Source organism: Salvelinus alpinus, chromosome 10 (assembly GCF_045679555.1).
Source record: "Salvelinus alpinus chromosome 10, SLU_Salpinus.1, whole genome shotgun sequence".
In the NCBI taxonomy this organism is placed as follows: domain Eukaryota; kingdom Metazoa; phylum Chordata; class Actinopteri; order Salmoniformes; family Salmonidae; genus Salvelinus; species Salvelinus alpinus.
Genome location: NC_092095.1, coordinates 33901624 through 33917258, shown reverse-complemented (window position 1 = coordinate 33917258; position 15635 = coordinate 33901624). Strand labels below are relative to the sequence as shown.

The window sequence follows — 15635 nt, the reverse complement described above, 5'->3', positions numbered from 1 at the left end:
GCCCTCGTCTTTTACTTGATTGGAGGTATCTTCTATGTAGGCGTGTCTTCGAGGAAAAACTAAATAAACCGGGAAATTTTAAATTTAACACAGGAGTAGAAGGAATCAACCAGTGCTGCTACTGCATTAATTGTCTCATTATTTTTTGTTAAACTAACTAACAAAATGCCTGCTACTTCTGAAATACACACAGCGGCACCTTGTAACAACGAAGAGCCTAAGAAAGAGGATAGGCAGGTGGGACAAAGTTCGTTTTCTCTCTTCTGTGATGAACGCGGGTATCTGAACCAATGTGAATACATTTTGCAACATGGACATCGAAAGGGAGACCGAACAGGAACGGGGGTCATCTCTGTTTTCGGTTCACAAACGAGATACAGTCTCCGGGGTAAGTCGATTTAACTAATGTTCAGTATGTGTGGGAAGTTGTGCGTAGCCTGTTAAATCAAGTCAATGCACGATTTAAAACATGTAATTTTTCCGCAATGGCGGGAATTGCACAACCTAAGTTGAACGTTACCTCATTAACTGGCTTTGCATGGGACCTTTGTTCAAATGACTAGCTATTTTTTTTTTCGTTTATCATTCCAGATCAGTTTCCTTTGCTGACGACGAAAAGGGTTTTCTGGAAAGGAATTCTCGAAGAACTACTGTGGTTTATCAAAGTAAGAAGGAAGCCATGTCCCCCGAAATAATGCACCAGTGACCACGTTTACATGTACACCAATATCTCCATATTATTCGGAATACTCAAGTATTCAGTTTGAGTTGGCTAATATTAACATAACCCGGAAAAGCTTGTGTTCCGGTTATGTGAAACCAGGATAAAATGCCTAGGATATGCTGCTTTTTAGACGGGGAAACTGGCATGTAAAAAATCTTATTCGGTTTACAGTTTGTCGCGGTCTGCGCGGGCTCAGTTGCATAAATCGTGTCATCGTCACACAACACCCAATCCTGCAAACACCCATGATTCAAACGTCATCCAACAACACCATAGACTGTTGGCAGTCTGGTGACGTTTCCATCTGATTTTCAAACAGTAGGTTACCTGTGCAGTTAGATAATAATAATGCCATTTATTTTTCTGATATTCCATACTGGACCTTAATGCATATTGGCTACTTTCACCCCCAATAATTAACTACATTTGTTAGGCCATTTTGTTTGTGAACTATAGTTAAATACACGCAGCTTAACTTCTGTCATAACTTGTTGCCCTAGAAGACTAGTGCTCACCAAAACAATGTCATGCATCGATAGAATGAATGCATTAATCTAGTTAGCACCGGTGAAGTTGTCTGTTTTCGTTTAGGAACCGGGAGAAAACGCAACGACTCCAAAACAGTGGGAAGATTGGACCTGTGTAAAATGTCCAATGCCATCGGTTTTGAGGAAATTAAAAGCTGAGAACAATGAGGCACGTTTCTGATATGACTTCAGTTCGTCTGGGGCGCATGTTTTATGTGGTTGAAATACTGTCTGTGTGCATAAGTGTCGAAGATAACACTTTACATGCCCTTTTGCATTTTCTCGAGATGCTGAAAAATATTATTTCTCCACTCCCGTTGCTGAGAAAATAATAATTTGTTGTATCCGTTATTCTGCAAGAGTTAATATTATATTACCCTATATGTGAAAGGTTATAGGCCTACAGCCAGTGTACATACTTCAGTTTTCTGTTCCATTTTACCCATATGAAATTCAATTAGGAATATTCTGTTTATTCACGGATACTCGTGAACGGGATATCAAATGTGCATGTAAATAGCTATTCCTGAATAAGATCTTAAGCGAGATATGGGCTACTATATGGGAATACTGTGTGCATGTAAACGTGGTCACTGTTATAATGCATTGAATTTAATGTGCCAGTGCCTATACACACTTGCATACTATTTCCACTAGATGGCGTGCCATACCAATACATCGTGCAGAGAAGTTGACAGATCTTGTTCTGTGCGTTTGCGCTTTAGGGCTCAACAAATGCCAAGGAGCTCACAGAGAAAGGGGTGAAGATCTGGGATGCAAATGGATCGAGACAGTTCCTGGACAAAATGGGGTTTACAGACCGGGAGGAGGGAGACTTGGGACCCGTGTATGGTTTCCAGTGGCGGCACTATGGTGCAGAATACAGTGACATGCACAAAGGTACATCACACTGATATGGTGTAGGATTATGATGAGCGTTTCAATCAAACCAATTTGAACTGTAGTGCTTAATTCTCTTGCATAATGCTTCACTTTATAGATTACACAGGAGAAGGTGTGGACCAACTACAGAAGGTTATTGACACTATCAAGACTAATCCAGAAGACAGGAGAATCATCATGTGTGCATGGAACCCCAAGGGTATTTGACTAGAATATTCCATTCTGGTTTCGCAGAGGCCTAGATACTACATTTGCCGTAATGATTTCACTGTGTATTCGACACATAACAGTCAGTGTTGGTTTGTATCGCTCACACCCGCTCCTGTGCTGTTCTCAGACCTGCCCCAGATGGCGCTGCCCCCCTGCCATGCCCTGTGCCAGTTCTATGTCATTGACGGGGAGTTGTCGTGCCAGCTGTACCAGCGCTCGGGGGACATGGGCTTGGGAGTCCCCTTCAACATCGCCAGCTACGCCCTCCTCACCTACATGATCGCACACATCACAGGACTCAAGGTGGGGCAGACACTGGTTTAAACTCCCTACTCTCAACACCTCCCTTCCTTTGACTCAAAGGATGCTATTTTATCCTTTTAATAAGGAGTGTAGTAAAGAGATTTCTTGCCTTTTTCCCTTTAGCCTGGGGACTTTGTGCACACTCTGGGAGATGCTCACATCTACAGCAACCACATCGAACCCCTCAAAGTGCAGGTAGGTTCCTGACCGATACAGCAACATGGGCAACTTTGGCATTGAGATATACACTGCAGTGACATGTGTGTAATGCTACGGCCAATGAGATGTATACATGCATACCGTACCAGTCAAAAGTTTGGACACACCTAGTCATTCAAGGGTTTTTCTTTATTTTTACTATTTTCTACAATGTAATAATATTGTGCGTTGATGTTGTCCGTCAACGGATGACTCCCATTTTAATAACCATTGTCTCAATCCATAGTTTTCGGACACATTGTCTGGCCGCAGCCTAAACGTGATGACTCTTCCCTTACAGCTCCAGAGAGAGATTCGGCCCTTCCCCAAGCTGAAGCTCCTCCGGACGGTTGAGAAAATAGATGACTTCCGTGCAGAAGACTTTGAGATTGTTGACTACAAACCCCACCCCACCATCAAAATGCAGATGGCAGTTTAAATGGGCTTCAATTAACTAATATATGGGTGGAGGTTGTCATTTTAATCGATTTAAATATTCAGGTGCAGTGTCTCCCTGTTGCCCTTTTTTTTTTTTTTATATAGATTCAATTGTGTATTTTGTTTGTCACGTGATTTTTGTAAACAAAGAATTTATATATTTAGTTGGCACAGAGCCTTGGAAACCTGTTCTATATTAAACAATTTTATTGAGACAGAACATTACAGAGTAACATCCCATTTTAGAAAAAGACTAAATGGAATCAACTCTATATTTTGTGCAATGATAACCATTGAAATGCCAATTTGTAAGTCGCTTTGGATAAGAGCGTCTGCTAAATGACTTCAATTAAAATGTGATTACTTTATCATCTTGTCTAACAATGAGGACTGGCACTTTCTTTGCTTAGTTATAAAAAACTGCCTCTGTTTCCTTAAACCAAAGTTGCAAGAACTTTGTTGGTAATGAAACGAGTACTTAATGACTTGTCGTGGATCATGTGATTGCACCGTAGACGGTAATCTTTAAAGGCTTTAACAGTGAGTGCAAGCTCAGTTTGGTCTGAGTATTTGAGCTGCCATCCTTAAGGGCCAGGGGTGCATCGCAATAAGCTAACGTGGTTTTCATCCTTCCCTCGGTGCCGATAAGATATTGAGACGTATTCCCCAGTGCTTCGGGGAATACCTTTGCAAAAAGTCTAAAAACATGTTTTCACTTTGTCATTATGGTGTATTGTGTGTAGATGGGTGAGAGAAATCGATTTCATCCATTTTGAATTCAGGCTGTGACAACAGAATGTGGAATAAGTCAAGGGGTGTGAATACTTTCTGAAGGCTCTGTATACATGTCAGTCTGTGTGTGTATGTTCCTATAGTTGTGCACTGCATTGAGGTTTACTGCATCCAATGGCGTAACAGATTAGATTTACCAGTGTGTTGTTGGGTCCAATCATCTGCCGTATGAGACTTCACTGGCGAATGTCATCCTCTAGGTCAGCCCCCACAGTCTTGCACTAAATGATGGCTGGACCAAGTTCAAAGTGGCTGTGGGGGCTGACCTAGAGGATGACATACGGCAGATGATTGGACCCAACAACAGACAGGTGAATCTAATCTGTTACGCCATTGGATGCAGTATAATGCAGTTGATTGGACCAATTCATCCTGCGGCCAATTGTCTTCTCTGTTTAAGATGATTGATGCCAACCAGAGGTTGGACATGGGCAAACTGGGGGACCAGGCTGGCTGAGTACAAACCCATGTGGATCGAAGAGCCCACCTCCCCTGACAACATCCTGGGACATGCTGCCATCTCCAAGGTGATAAGGGGAAGTGAGAAGGATCTGAGGCCTGGGCTCTTTCTGAATTTGTCTTTCTGTGATTCCTATTTCCTTACTTCCTTCTCAACTGTATTGGAGAAGGTCCAAGGGGTCTCCCCCCAGACCTTCAAAAACAGTTTAAAAAATATATATATATATATTTGCAAATTTATTAAAAAACTAAAACAGAAATACCTTATTTACATAAGTATTAAAACCCTTTGCTATGAGACTTGAGTAAATACAATGGTGTTGATACATCCTCAGTTTTTTCATATCACAGCCATTAAGCTAACTGTTTTAAAATCAAATCTCATTTGTCACATGTACCGATTACATCCGGTTACCATGCACCGAATACAACCTTACCGTATAATGTTTACTTATAAGCCCATGGACTCTTGGTGAAATCCGTGAGCACTTTCCTTCCTCTCCGGCAACTGAGTTAGGAAGGACGCCATTGGCCTCTTGGTGAAATCCCTGAGCGGTTTCCTTCCTCTCGGGCAACTGAGTTAAGAAGGACGTCTATATCGTTGTAGTGACTGGCTGTATTGAAACACTATCCCAAGTGTAATTATTAACTTCACCATGCTCAAAGGGATTATCAATGTTATATCAATGATATTCAATTAACCCATTTACCAATAGGTGCCCTTTGCGAAGCATTGGAAAACCTCCCTGGTCTTTGTAGTTGATTCTGTGTTTGAAATTCACTGCTTGACTGAGGGATCTCACAGATAATGTGTGGAGTACAGAGATGTGGTAATCATTCAATAGAGTGAGTCCATTCAACTTATGTGACTTGCACATGTTTTTCTCTTGAACTTATTTAGGCTTGCCATAACAAAGGGTTTGAATACTTATTGACTCAAGACATTTCAGCTTTTCAATTATTAATTTGTAAACATTTCTAAAAACATAATTCCACTATGACATTATGGGGTATTGTGTGTAGGCCAGTCATGCAAAATCTCAATTTAATGTATTTTTAATTCAGGCTGTTACACAACCAAATTTGGAAAAAGTGAATACTTTGTGTATTAAGGTAGCAAGTTTAGAATTTGGTTCCATATTCCTAGCACGCAATGACAACATCAAGCTTCTGACTCTACATATTAGTTGGATGTTTTTGCAGCTCTGACTCTACTGATACCTACGCTATTGAGGAACAATGTACTCTCTATGCCTGTGATATGTGGTTGTCCCACCTAGCCATCTTAAGACGAATGCACTAAGTCGCTCTGGATAACAGCGTCTGCTAAATTACTGAAATGTAAAAAAATGTAACTGCATTCAGGACCGCCGCTGTGGCCAACTGAATGAATCCTTTCTCTGGTACAATCCGGCACAAAATGGGGAAAAGTGCTGCATACACACACACCTTTCAGTGAAGGGCGGCAGGTAGCCTACTGGAGAGAGCATTGGGCCACTAACTGAAAGGTTGCTAGATCAAATCTACAAGCTGACAAGGTAAAAATCTGTTGTTCTGCCCCTGAACAAGGCAGTTAACTCATCGTTAACTCGTCATCGTAAATAAGAATTTGTTCTTAACTGACTTGCCTAGTTAAATAAAAAAAGGTTGTTTGTGGTGGAGTGGCTGTGTGTAGGCCTTCTCACCCATCACATCTGCCCACTGCTGGTGAGAAGGTAAAACCCACAGAAATAACTCAATCTCCTCTAGATTTCCCCACAACTAGGGTTGGCAGGGTTTCCACAGCACACACCACTGCAGTTTGAAGGGACAAAAGTGAAAGTTAGTGATTCATTTGAAAACAGTATAGTATTATCCTCAGACTAGCAGGTAGGTTGACATTGGGACAACTGGCGTCAGCCTGCATTTGTTCTAGTTGTGCCTATTAAATACAAAGCCAGCCTGTATTGTCTTGACACATATTACCACAAGATGACGCTGTGGATAACATGTATTTGTTGGTTACAGAAAGCCAACCAATTATAATACTCAAAATGTATTGAAATGGTGAAGTTTGTGGATCAAGAATCTGACCAATTTCTGTGCCCCTGCCCACAGTAAAAGTCAATCCATATCCTCGCATTCCTTGATAAGTTTTGATGACAACATAGGCGACAGAGTAGTCCAGGTTGGTGATGAAAGACGCAAATGTATTATTGCATTGTGTAATAGTTAGAACTAACTACTGGTGGTTGGTACCTTATGTATAACATTTTACGTGAAGCAAGCGCAGCAGCAATTCATAACTTCTGTCTGCAACTTCTGCAAGAAATCAGTCATTACATTGATGCACGTACCATTGCGTCTTAATTAACAATGTTGCTCAAAATACGTTTGAAATCGGACATCGCCGACTGTCAATTTGATAATATTTGTAATATTATTTTTTAAACGGGGAAGTAGCCTTGTGTACTATCGCAATTTCAACAGGGAGTCCCGCCCACTGCGACTGGTTGAAATGCCTCTTCGCCTAGCAATAATGTGATTGTCACATGACTTCATGCACAGTGGCTGCAATGTAACTGACAAAAATCAATTCATGCCAAGAATATGAATCATTCTGACAGCTCGAGATTCGTAAAATGTTGTGCCTGTTGTCCGTATTAAACTAATGAATCTAACGAATTCAATACAGAATAACACACAAATTAGAATCTGATTTTTATTTTCCAACTGTACAAATTCCACAGATTAGTATCTAAACCATCATTATTTATCTTTCCCCCCAACGTTATAATAACTTGCGTTCTAGTCTTTGCTGTCCTTTTTATAAAATCAGGATTTTGTACAAAGCCCTTCTTTAAAACCCCAGTTGACCAATCTATGTTCTGCCCATCTGTGTAAGTATGCATAATCAAATGTAACACTTAACGGATGACTTTAAAGAAAAACAAGAGCCAAATGACCCCTGTGGATGCGACATGACGCATTAAAATGACCTTCCTCCATTTTGCGGTCTTAAAATATAACTAACCGTTCACTGGTTCTGACTAATGTATTAAAGGAAGACTCAGCGATATGATGTAGGTGCACAAAATAAACAGCATAGAGGGTCAAATTCCGCAAAAACTAAGAGCTTTGAAGCGCGAGGCTAAACTCCCCCACTGTTTTGGTCTCGTACCTACCACGCTCTAACAGCGTGAAGGGAACCCTTGCGCAAGCGCAGATACTGTATGTGACTGAGGGAGCGAAGGCTTGCATCTCGCTCATCGCAATATCTGCGGTGCTGCTCGTGGCAACATCATTTCGCTGAGTCTACCTTTAAAAACAAAAATGTCTGAATAAAAACGTATCCTCTTTGTATCTAGGCTGAAACTGTTGACTGAATGAAATCCGTTCACACTATAAAATCACAAGTAGTCAAAATAAAAAACAGTTTTCAGGTGCTTTGGCAATATTTTCCCATAAAGGTGAAATGGTTTCCTTTTCGAGCATCTTCAGGTCTGAAAATAGAACACGCGATGAGTCTAGTAAATGACTTATCCATGTAAGTGAAAGAGAAGGCCAAGTCCTTTTTAACATAATTGTGTACAAGTTATTGCTGGCATGCAACTGCCAAATCAGATGGTTGCAACCATAAATTCTAATTCTGGTCCTAGATGTGTTAGTCTATACTAGCTCCATTCAATATTGCCTCCTGTTGCGTAGTGCTATGACATGTGCAGAGACAATCTGAGTTGGCATGTAGCTTAGTGATCTACAGGGCTGTCGGCATTGCCAGGTGACAGCTGAATATTCTCCTATCTCACAGTGATACATTGCTCCGGGGTGAAGTTTCCCTTAGATACAGATCTAGGATCAGCTTCCACTCCTGTAATCCTCACCTAAAGAATTTGTAGGGAAAATGCTAAACTGACTCCAGATCAGAGTACAAGGGAAACAAGGTTTAGTCATACTCTGTAGTGATCTTTAAAGAGGTAATGTAACTTGGCATGGCAAAAGTCTGTCTTGGACACATAACAGGATGGACATAGTGTTGTAGAAATGTCCTGTATGTTATTGAAGGACTCGAGGGCTTCACATGAACCTAGAACCATTTCCATGATATGAATAATTCTTAGTTTATATAGAATAAAATCAACTAATAGAAATAAAATAGAAAATGAGCAGACAAGACGGACCCACGCAACTGTCCCTAATCCGCGCCACTCAAGTCAATCATTCAGAAAAACATGAATGTAGAAAGAAAAGCATTTTCCAGTTGAACTGATGAACACAGAACTGAATTCTCATTTGAAATATTCCCACAGTACTTGCCTTCGAGTTTACACAGGCAGCCCAATTCTGATCATATTTTCACTAATTGGTCTTTTACCCAATCAGATCAGCTCTGAAAAAGATTTTAAAAGATCTGATACGATTGGTCAAAAGACCAATTAGTGGAAGAATGATCAGAATTGGGCTGCCTATGTGTAAACGCAGCCTTACAGTACATTCTTCTCTCTTGTCCTCTATTTTGAAGAGCTCTCATTCCGAGAGCCTCTACCTGATGGGCTTTCTCGTGCCATTTTCATGGTGCAACAAATTTGTTAAAACAACTAACACAGTTGAATGATTGGTCACTTTGAAAATGAACATGATCATTGAGGACAAAAAAAAGGATACAAAAATTGTAAATTCATACAAACTAAGACTAGATGTAGTACCTGAAATAAAAAAAATAAAAAAATGATCATCAGCAATAGCAGTGGTTTGTGCAACTTGATAACCAAGCTTCCAGTTGGCTTTTCTGAAGCACATTATTCATAGAATTACGTCTCCATGCGTCTGTATCCAAGTCTGCTCCTCCTGGGTGGAGAGATACATTGCACGGTGAAGTGGTCCAGGGCTGCGCTGCGGCCAGGCCTGACTATAGGTTATCCCCAGGCTGGTATTGTGGCTCCGTGGCTGTGAAGTAGTCCTCCAGGAAGGACTGGATGTACTCGAAGGTGGGCCTCTCGTCGGGGTCCTTCTTCCAGCACAGCTTCATCATCTCGTGGAGGGACTCTGGGCAGCCCTGGGGGCAGGGCATACGGTACCCCCGCTCCACCTGCTCCAGGACCTCCCTGTTCACCATGCCTGGGTGGAGAGAGAATAAGACAGCGAGAGAAAGAGAGACACAGAAGGGGAGGGGGGGGGGGGGGGGTCAGTCTGTTTAGTGCCCATTACATTAACAGTGCAGTAAACCATGCGAGGCAAGTCACAATAAAAATCAAGATTATCCACAACAAAACAAGGTCTGTGATCTATTTCCATTGTCACAGTCACGAGATGGCGGTGCATTGTGAAATCGCCCAATAGCTCCATTAGACTATTACACCCCCACCAAAAAAAGCATAAATAAAAAAAGGGGGCCTGAAGGCTAGTGTGTGTCAGCGTTTCACAGCACTCGTCAGCCTCTCTCTCCCCTGAGCCCGATCAGTCTGGGACAGATGGTTATAAACAAGAGTGGTGTTCAATCTCCAGACCCCACCAGATGGTCTTCTCTAACCTCAGTCAGTGTTTACCCCGTAGAGACAAAAACAGCCATCACAACAGTGTCACCGCCGGCCCACTTCCTAGGACAGTATTTACTAGTCTAGGCTATAAAGACTTCCTTGTTTACATTGTGCTGGCACTACTCCTCCTGGTTACACAAGACTCCTACTTCCCTGGCTTTGGAGATCACACAATTGACAAATCCTAACCAGATTAAACAGCCTCAGACTGCCATTGTTGTTATGGGATTTGCATTCCAAATGGCATTGTAATCCCTACATAGTGCCCACTCCCTGTGAGCCCTGGTCAAAAGAAGTGCACTATATAGGACAGGGGTATTCAACTCTTACCCTACGAGGTCCGGAGCCTGCTCGTTTTCTGTAATACCTGATAATTATTTGCACCCACCTGGTGTCCCGGGTCTAAGTTAGTCCCTGATCGGAGGGGAACAATGAAAGAACACAGTGGAACTGGCTTGGAGGTCCAGAGTTGAGTTTGAGGGATATAGGGAATAGGGGGCCCATGTGGGACACAAACATTGTTTTGTCTGTGTTCTCACCTGGGTAGGGCACCCTGCCCTTGGTGACCAGTTCAGTAAGTAAGATGCCGAAGGACCAGCCGTCTGACTTGATGGTGAAGCGGCCGTACAGGGCAGCCTCAGGAGCCGTCCACTTGATGGGGAACTTGGCCCCTACAAACCAGGAGCAGGAGGGGAAGAGATGGGCAGAGACAAAGAAGAGAGGGGAGAGAGAGACCAAGAGAAAGAAAGAAGAGAGACAGATCATTAACTTCCACTAGGTGTCATTAGGGAGCCTAGAGTCATAATAGAACCACTGAGAATTGACCCATATCAAAGTTTATGTTTCAGTCTGCCATGACAATTACACTATTGACCTCTGGAACAAAAAAAAAATCAACATTTTTCTTTAAAGGATCATACTTGATTTTTAAAAATGGTTTAAGTCAGATCTAATTGCAAAGGAAACTGATTGAACTAAGATACTACTACTACATTGTCAATAAAGACAGATTCTTGTGGGTGAATTGCAGGGTAAAAAAAAGTCACATTCCAAAAGGTTTAAGACTAGTGTTGAGTGGGAAAAATAGTTAGTCAGGGACGCCTGTTTCTCTGCTCAAACCATTGGTCTTAAATGGTTAAGCAGCAGGCAGCTTGAGAGTCAGAGTTTACTCACCGCAACTAATCAGAGTAAATTTGAGCATCTGCTTTCCGCTATTAGCTGAACTTACCATGGTAGGAAACAACAGGGTTTACTCTACGCCAGTGACCTCACACTTTCGTCCCCTCCCCCCCCTCTTCCCCCACCCCATATACATCTCAAATGACTGTGACATTAAGCCGTGTCCCCGTAATCTCTCCTTTTTCCTGAAGTGTGCACTCGTTGACTACTTCCCACAAATGTAAAAGCATTGTAGTGGTGTAGGCATGGGGTAGATGAAGGTTCCATATATTAATAGTATATTAATAATAACACAATAATATACAAGTCATTTCAAATCCATGACGGGAGGTGAACAAGTAAGGAACACTTCGGGAGAAAGGAGATTATTGGGACGCGACCAGAGAGTTCTAAGCCCCTGTCTGTCTGTCTCGAGGCCTAGCGGTTAACAACGTTAGGCCAGTAACCGAAAGGTCGCTGGTTCAAATCCCCGAGCCGGCAAAGGTGGAAAAATCTGCCGTTCTGCCCTTGAGCAAGGCAGTTCACCCCAAACAACAACTGTTCCCCGGGTGCCGATGACGTGGATGTCGATTGAGGCAGCACCCCACACCTCTCTGATTCAGAGAGGGGTTGTGTTAAATGCGGAAGACACATTTAGGGTTGAAAGCATTCAGTTGTGCAACTGGCTAGGTATCCCCTTTCCCTACCCCTTGCCTATCCTCTTTCCACCCATACACACCTCCAACAACTGGGATTCTAAGTCCCTCTGTCTCGGTGCTCTACTAACCTTGCCTAGCCGTGTACTCGTTGTCCTCGATCAGCCTAGCCAGACCGAAGTCGGCGATCTTGCACACCAGGTTGTCCCCGACCAGGATGTTAGCGGCGCGCAGGTCCCTGTGGATGTAGTTCATCCTCTCGATGAAAGCCATACCGTCAGCGATCTGAGAACACAAGCAGATTAATTTAACAAGCCGTTTGATCACAGAGGCTCGGGTTAATAATTGATGTGATCCACTCGAGAGCAGAGCCGTTGGTCTTGTGTAAGTCCCAAATGGCACCCTATTCCCTATTTAGTGCACTCCCTTTGACCAGGGCTCTTTTGGGATGCAACCTTACAAACAGGAGGGAGAATGCTGGTGATGGATGCGAAAGAAGAGTGCACTAAATCGGTTTTCTTGTGCAACAGTGTACTACGGGCATTAAAAACAGCTCAAACCTATCCTTAGGTGGAAACACTAAAGGGCGAGACACTTGGAAACATACATGGTAGCTACTAGCTACATATGTAGAAGTGTCAATGTTTACTGAGAGGTTGACTTTGGACTTACCTGTGCTGCCATATCCACCAGCAAGGGAAGCTTGAGGAATTTACCGTCTCCCTCCTTTAGGAAGTCCAGCAAACTTCCTACAAAAAAAAAACATCAGCAAAACGCGACAGTTACAGTACCAGAGAGACTGCGGCTAAATGTTGCAACGGAGAAATACCACCATAGAAATAGTGAGACTGAAGACTTCTTAAAATACGCCTTCTTAAAATATTCATGATCCTTCCCTTGGTATTGATGAAGCTAGCAGCTTGCGTCTATGTTCGGTACACGGCTCCTAATGACATCTAGTGCGTGCCCCCAAATGGCACCATATTCCCTATATAGTGCACTACTTTTGACCAGAGCCCTTATGGGACCCTGGTGAAAAAGTAGCAGACTATATAGGGAATAGGGTGCCATTTGGGGCGTAGACGGCGCCATTTCCTCAGTGTGAGAGAGGGAAATTGTTATTTTAATTGACCCCTGAACCAAGATTAGAATCAAGGGGATACCAACGGGATAAAAAAAACACACACACGTTCCTCTGGTGCATTTATACATATATACACAGGGGTCACTGAGTCCATTTAAAAAGGGATTAGTCATCAGCATTCAATCACTAATAAAAAAGAAACAGGGTGACGCATTGCAGCTGAGAAAGATGAAAGCTTGCCACAAACTGCTGCAGTTTTCAATTAAATATATCTCTGCTTCGGGCCTTATAAAACCCCACATGGGATTCCCAAGGACTTTCAGACTGTAGGGTACGTTAATTAAAAACGTCCATACATTTTAAATGTGGTCCTTTAAGGAAATTGTCCTGTATACATTCCGATAGGACGACGTGTGTGTTGTGGCGTGATATCTAAAAGTTCGGATTTCAAAACATCTCATCAATTCGGCGCCTGAACAACCTTCGACGTCGTGCAACTACTAACATCAAAATCTCTGGCATGTGGCCAACGTTCCCTACGTTTAATAAATTACCAAGTTCTCCAACTCCATCACACACGTAATAACTAGGTCCAGCTGAGCCAGCCAGCTAATCACCTCCCCCAGGCATGTGTGTATGGGACCCTTCTGGAGAGAGACTCCAGCTATAATGTTTTAATTACACATCTAATCAGCCGTGAGGAATCTATGTCAACATCATGCTGCCAGCCACATACGTCACCGCATCTGGACTGGCGAAGGAGAGGCTGTGTTTATCTGTGTCTGTAGAGGAAAGTATTCAGACCTTGACTTTTCCCTCATTTTGTTACATTACAGCCTTTTTCTAAAATTTATTAAATTGCTCCTCCCCCTCATCAATCTACACACAATACACCCATAATGACAAAGCAAAAACAGTTTATTTTTATGTTTGCAAGTAAAAAGACAAAAAGAACAAACATAAAATGTACATAAGTAATCAGACCCTTTACTCAGAACTTTGTTGAAGCACCTTCGGCAGCGATTATAGCCTCGAGTCTTCTTGAGTATGACGCTTCAAGCTTGGTACACCTGTATATGGGGAGTTTCTCCCTTTCTTCTCTGCAGATCCTCTCAAGCTCTGTCAGAATTGGATGTGGAGCGTCGCCGCACAGCTATTTTCAGGTCTCTCCAGAGATGTTTGATCGGGTTCAAGTTCGGGCTCTGGCTGGGCCACTCAAGGACATTCAGAGACTTGTCCCAAAGCCACTCCTGCATTGACCCTAAGCATACAGCCAAGACGTTGTTCTTTTGGAAGGTGAACCTTCGCCCCAGTCTGAGGTCCTGAGCACTCTGGAGCAGATTTTCATCAAGGATCTCTCTGTACTTTGTTCTGTTAATCTTTCCCTCGATCCTGACTAGACTTTTACTGAGGAGTGGCTTCCGCCTGGCCACTCTACCATAAAGGCTAATTGGTGGAGTGCTGCAGAGATGGTTGTCCTTCTGAAAGGTTCTCCCATCTCCACAGAGGAACTCTGGAGCTCTGTCAGGGTGACCTGACCAAGGCCCTTCTCCCCTGATTGCTCAGTTTGCCCGGGCGGCCAGCTCTAGAAAGAGGTTCCAAACTTCTTTCATTTAAGAATGGAGGCCACTGTGTTCTTGGGGACGTTCAATGCTGCAGAATATTTTTTGGTACCCTTCCCCCGATCTGTGGCTCGACACAATCCTGTCTCGGAGCTCTACGGACAATTCCTTTAACCTCATGGCTTGGTTTTTGCTCTGACATGCACTGTCAACTGTGGGATCTTATATAGACAGGTGTGCGCCTTTGCTAATCATGTCCAATCAATTGAATCTAACATAGATGGACTCCAATCAAGTTGTAGAAACATCTCAAGGATGATTAATGGAAACAGGATGCACCGGAGCTCAATTTTGAGTCTCATAGCAAAGGGTCTGAATACTTATGTAAACAAGGTATGTTTTTATTTGTAATAAATTTGCACAAAAAAATCTAAAAACTATTTTCGCTTTGTCAATCTACACACAATACCCCATAATGACACTGCAAAAACAGGTTTTTATATTTCACTGATATTTCATTTTTTACATTCATTTTTTAATACATTTCCCAACATTTTTTAAAACCTGTTTTTGCTTTCTCATTATGGGGTATTGTGTGTAGATTGATGAGAAACACCCCCACCGATTTAACACATTTTAGAATAAGCTGTAATGTAACAAAATGTGGAAAAAGTCACTGGGTCTGAATACTTTCCAAATGCACTGTATCTCCACACACACACACACACACACACACCTTTGGCCATGTACTCAGTGACGATGTAGATGGGTTCCTCAGACACCACGGCGTAGAGGGGCACCAGCTTGTCGTGTCTCAGCTTCTTCATGATCTGGGCCTCCTGGAGGAAGGCCTCGGGGGACATGGTGCCTGGCTTCAGGGTCTTAATGGCCACCTTGGTGGTGCCGTTCCACGTGCCTGAATAGAATTACAGAAGTAGAACGAACCGGGTCATGCTGCTGCTTACTGAAGAAGCAAGACAATGGTGTAAAAACAGGAGTAAACAAATAATAGTTTTATAGAGTCCCAAATGGCACCATATTCCCTCCACAGCCCGGTCAAAAGTAGTGCACTACATAAGGAATAGGGTGCTATTTGGGATGCAGA

At 42.7% G+C, this 15635-nt stretch overlaps 2 protein-coding genes across 2 annotated transcripts in view; one reads left to right on the top strand and one right to left on the bottom strand.

Moving 5' to 3' along the window:
- The first annotated feature begins 49 nt into the window (after window positions 1-49).
- tyms (thymidylate synthetase) lies at window positions 50-3671 on the top strand. The gene is made up of 7 exons (XM_071329010.1): window positions 50-388; window positions 592-665; window positions 1977-2151; window positions 2252-2353; window positions 2492-2667; window positions 2791-2862; window positions 3167-3671. Exons 1-7 carry the CDS (start codon window positions 166-168, stop codon window positions 3302-3304), a joined length of 960 nt encoding a protein of 319 aa, XP_071185111.1. The 5' UTR covers window positions 50-165; the 3' UTR covers window positions 3305-3671.
- A 3570-nt stretch (window positions 3672-7241) lies between these two features.
- The window catches only part of LOC139531965 (tyrosine-protein kinase yes), a 39034-nt gene continuing 30640 nt past the window's right edge, over window positions 7242-15635 (bottom strand). Inside the window, exons 8-12 of the mRNA XM_071329005.1 lie at window positions 15267-15446; window positions 12557-12633; window positions 12016-12169; window positions 10610-10741; window positions 7242-9651 (exon numbers count right to left, since the gene is read on the bottom strand). Coding sequence (XP_071185106.1) covers window positions 9443-9651; window positions 10610-10741; window positions 12016-12169; window positions 12557-12633; window positions 15267-15446 — 752 coding nt within the window. The 3' untranslated portion in view covers window positions 7242-9442. The remainder of the gene's footprint in view (window positions 9652-10609; window positions 10742-12015; window positions 12170-12556; window positions 12634-15266; window positions 15447-15635) is intronic.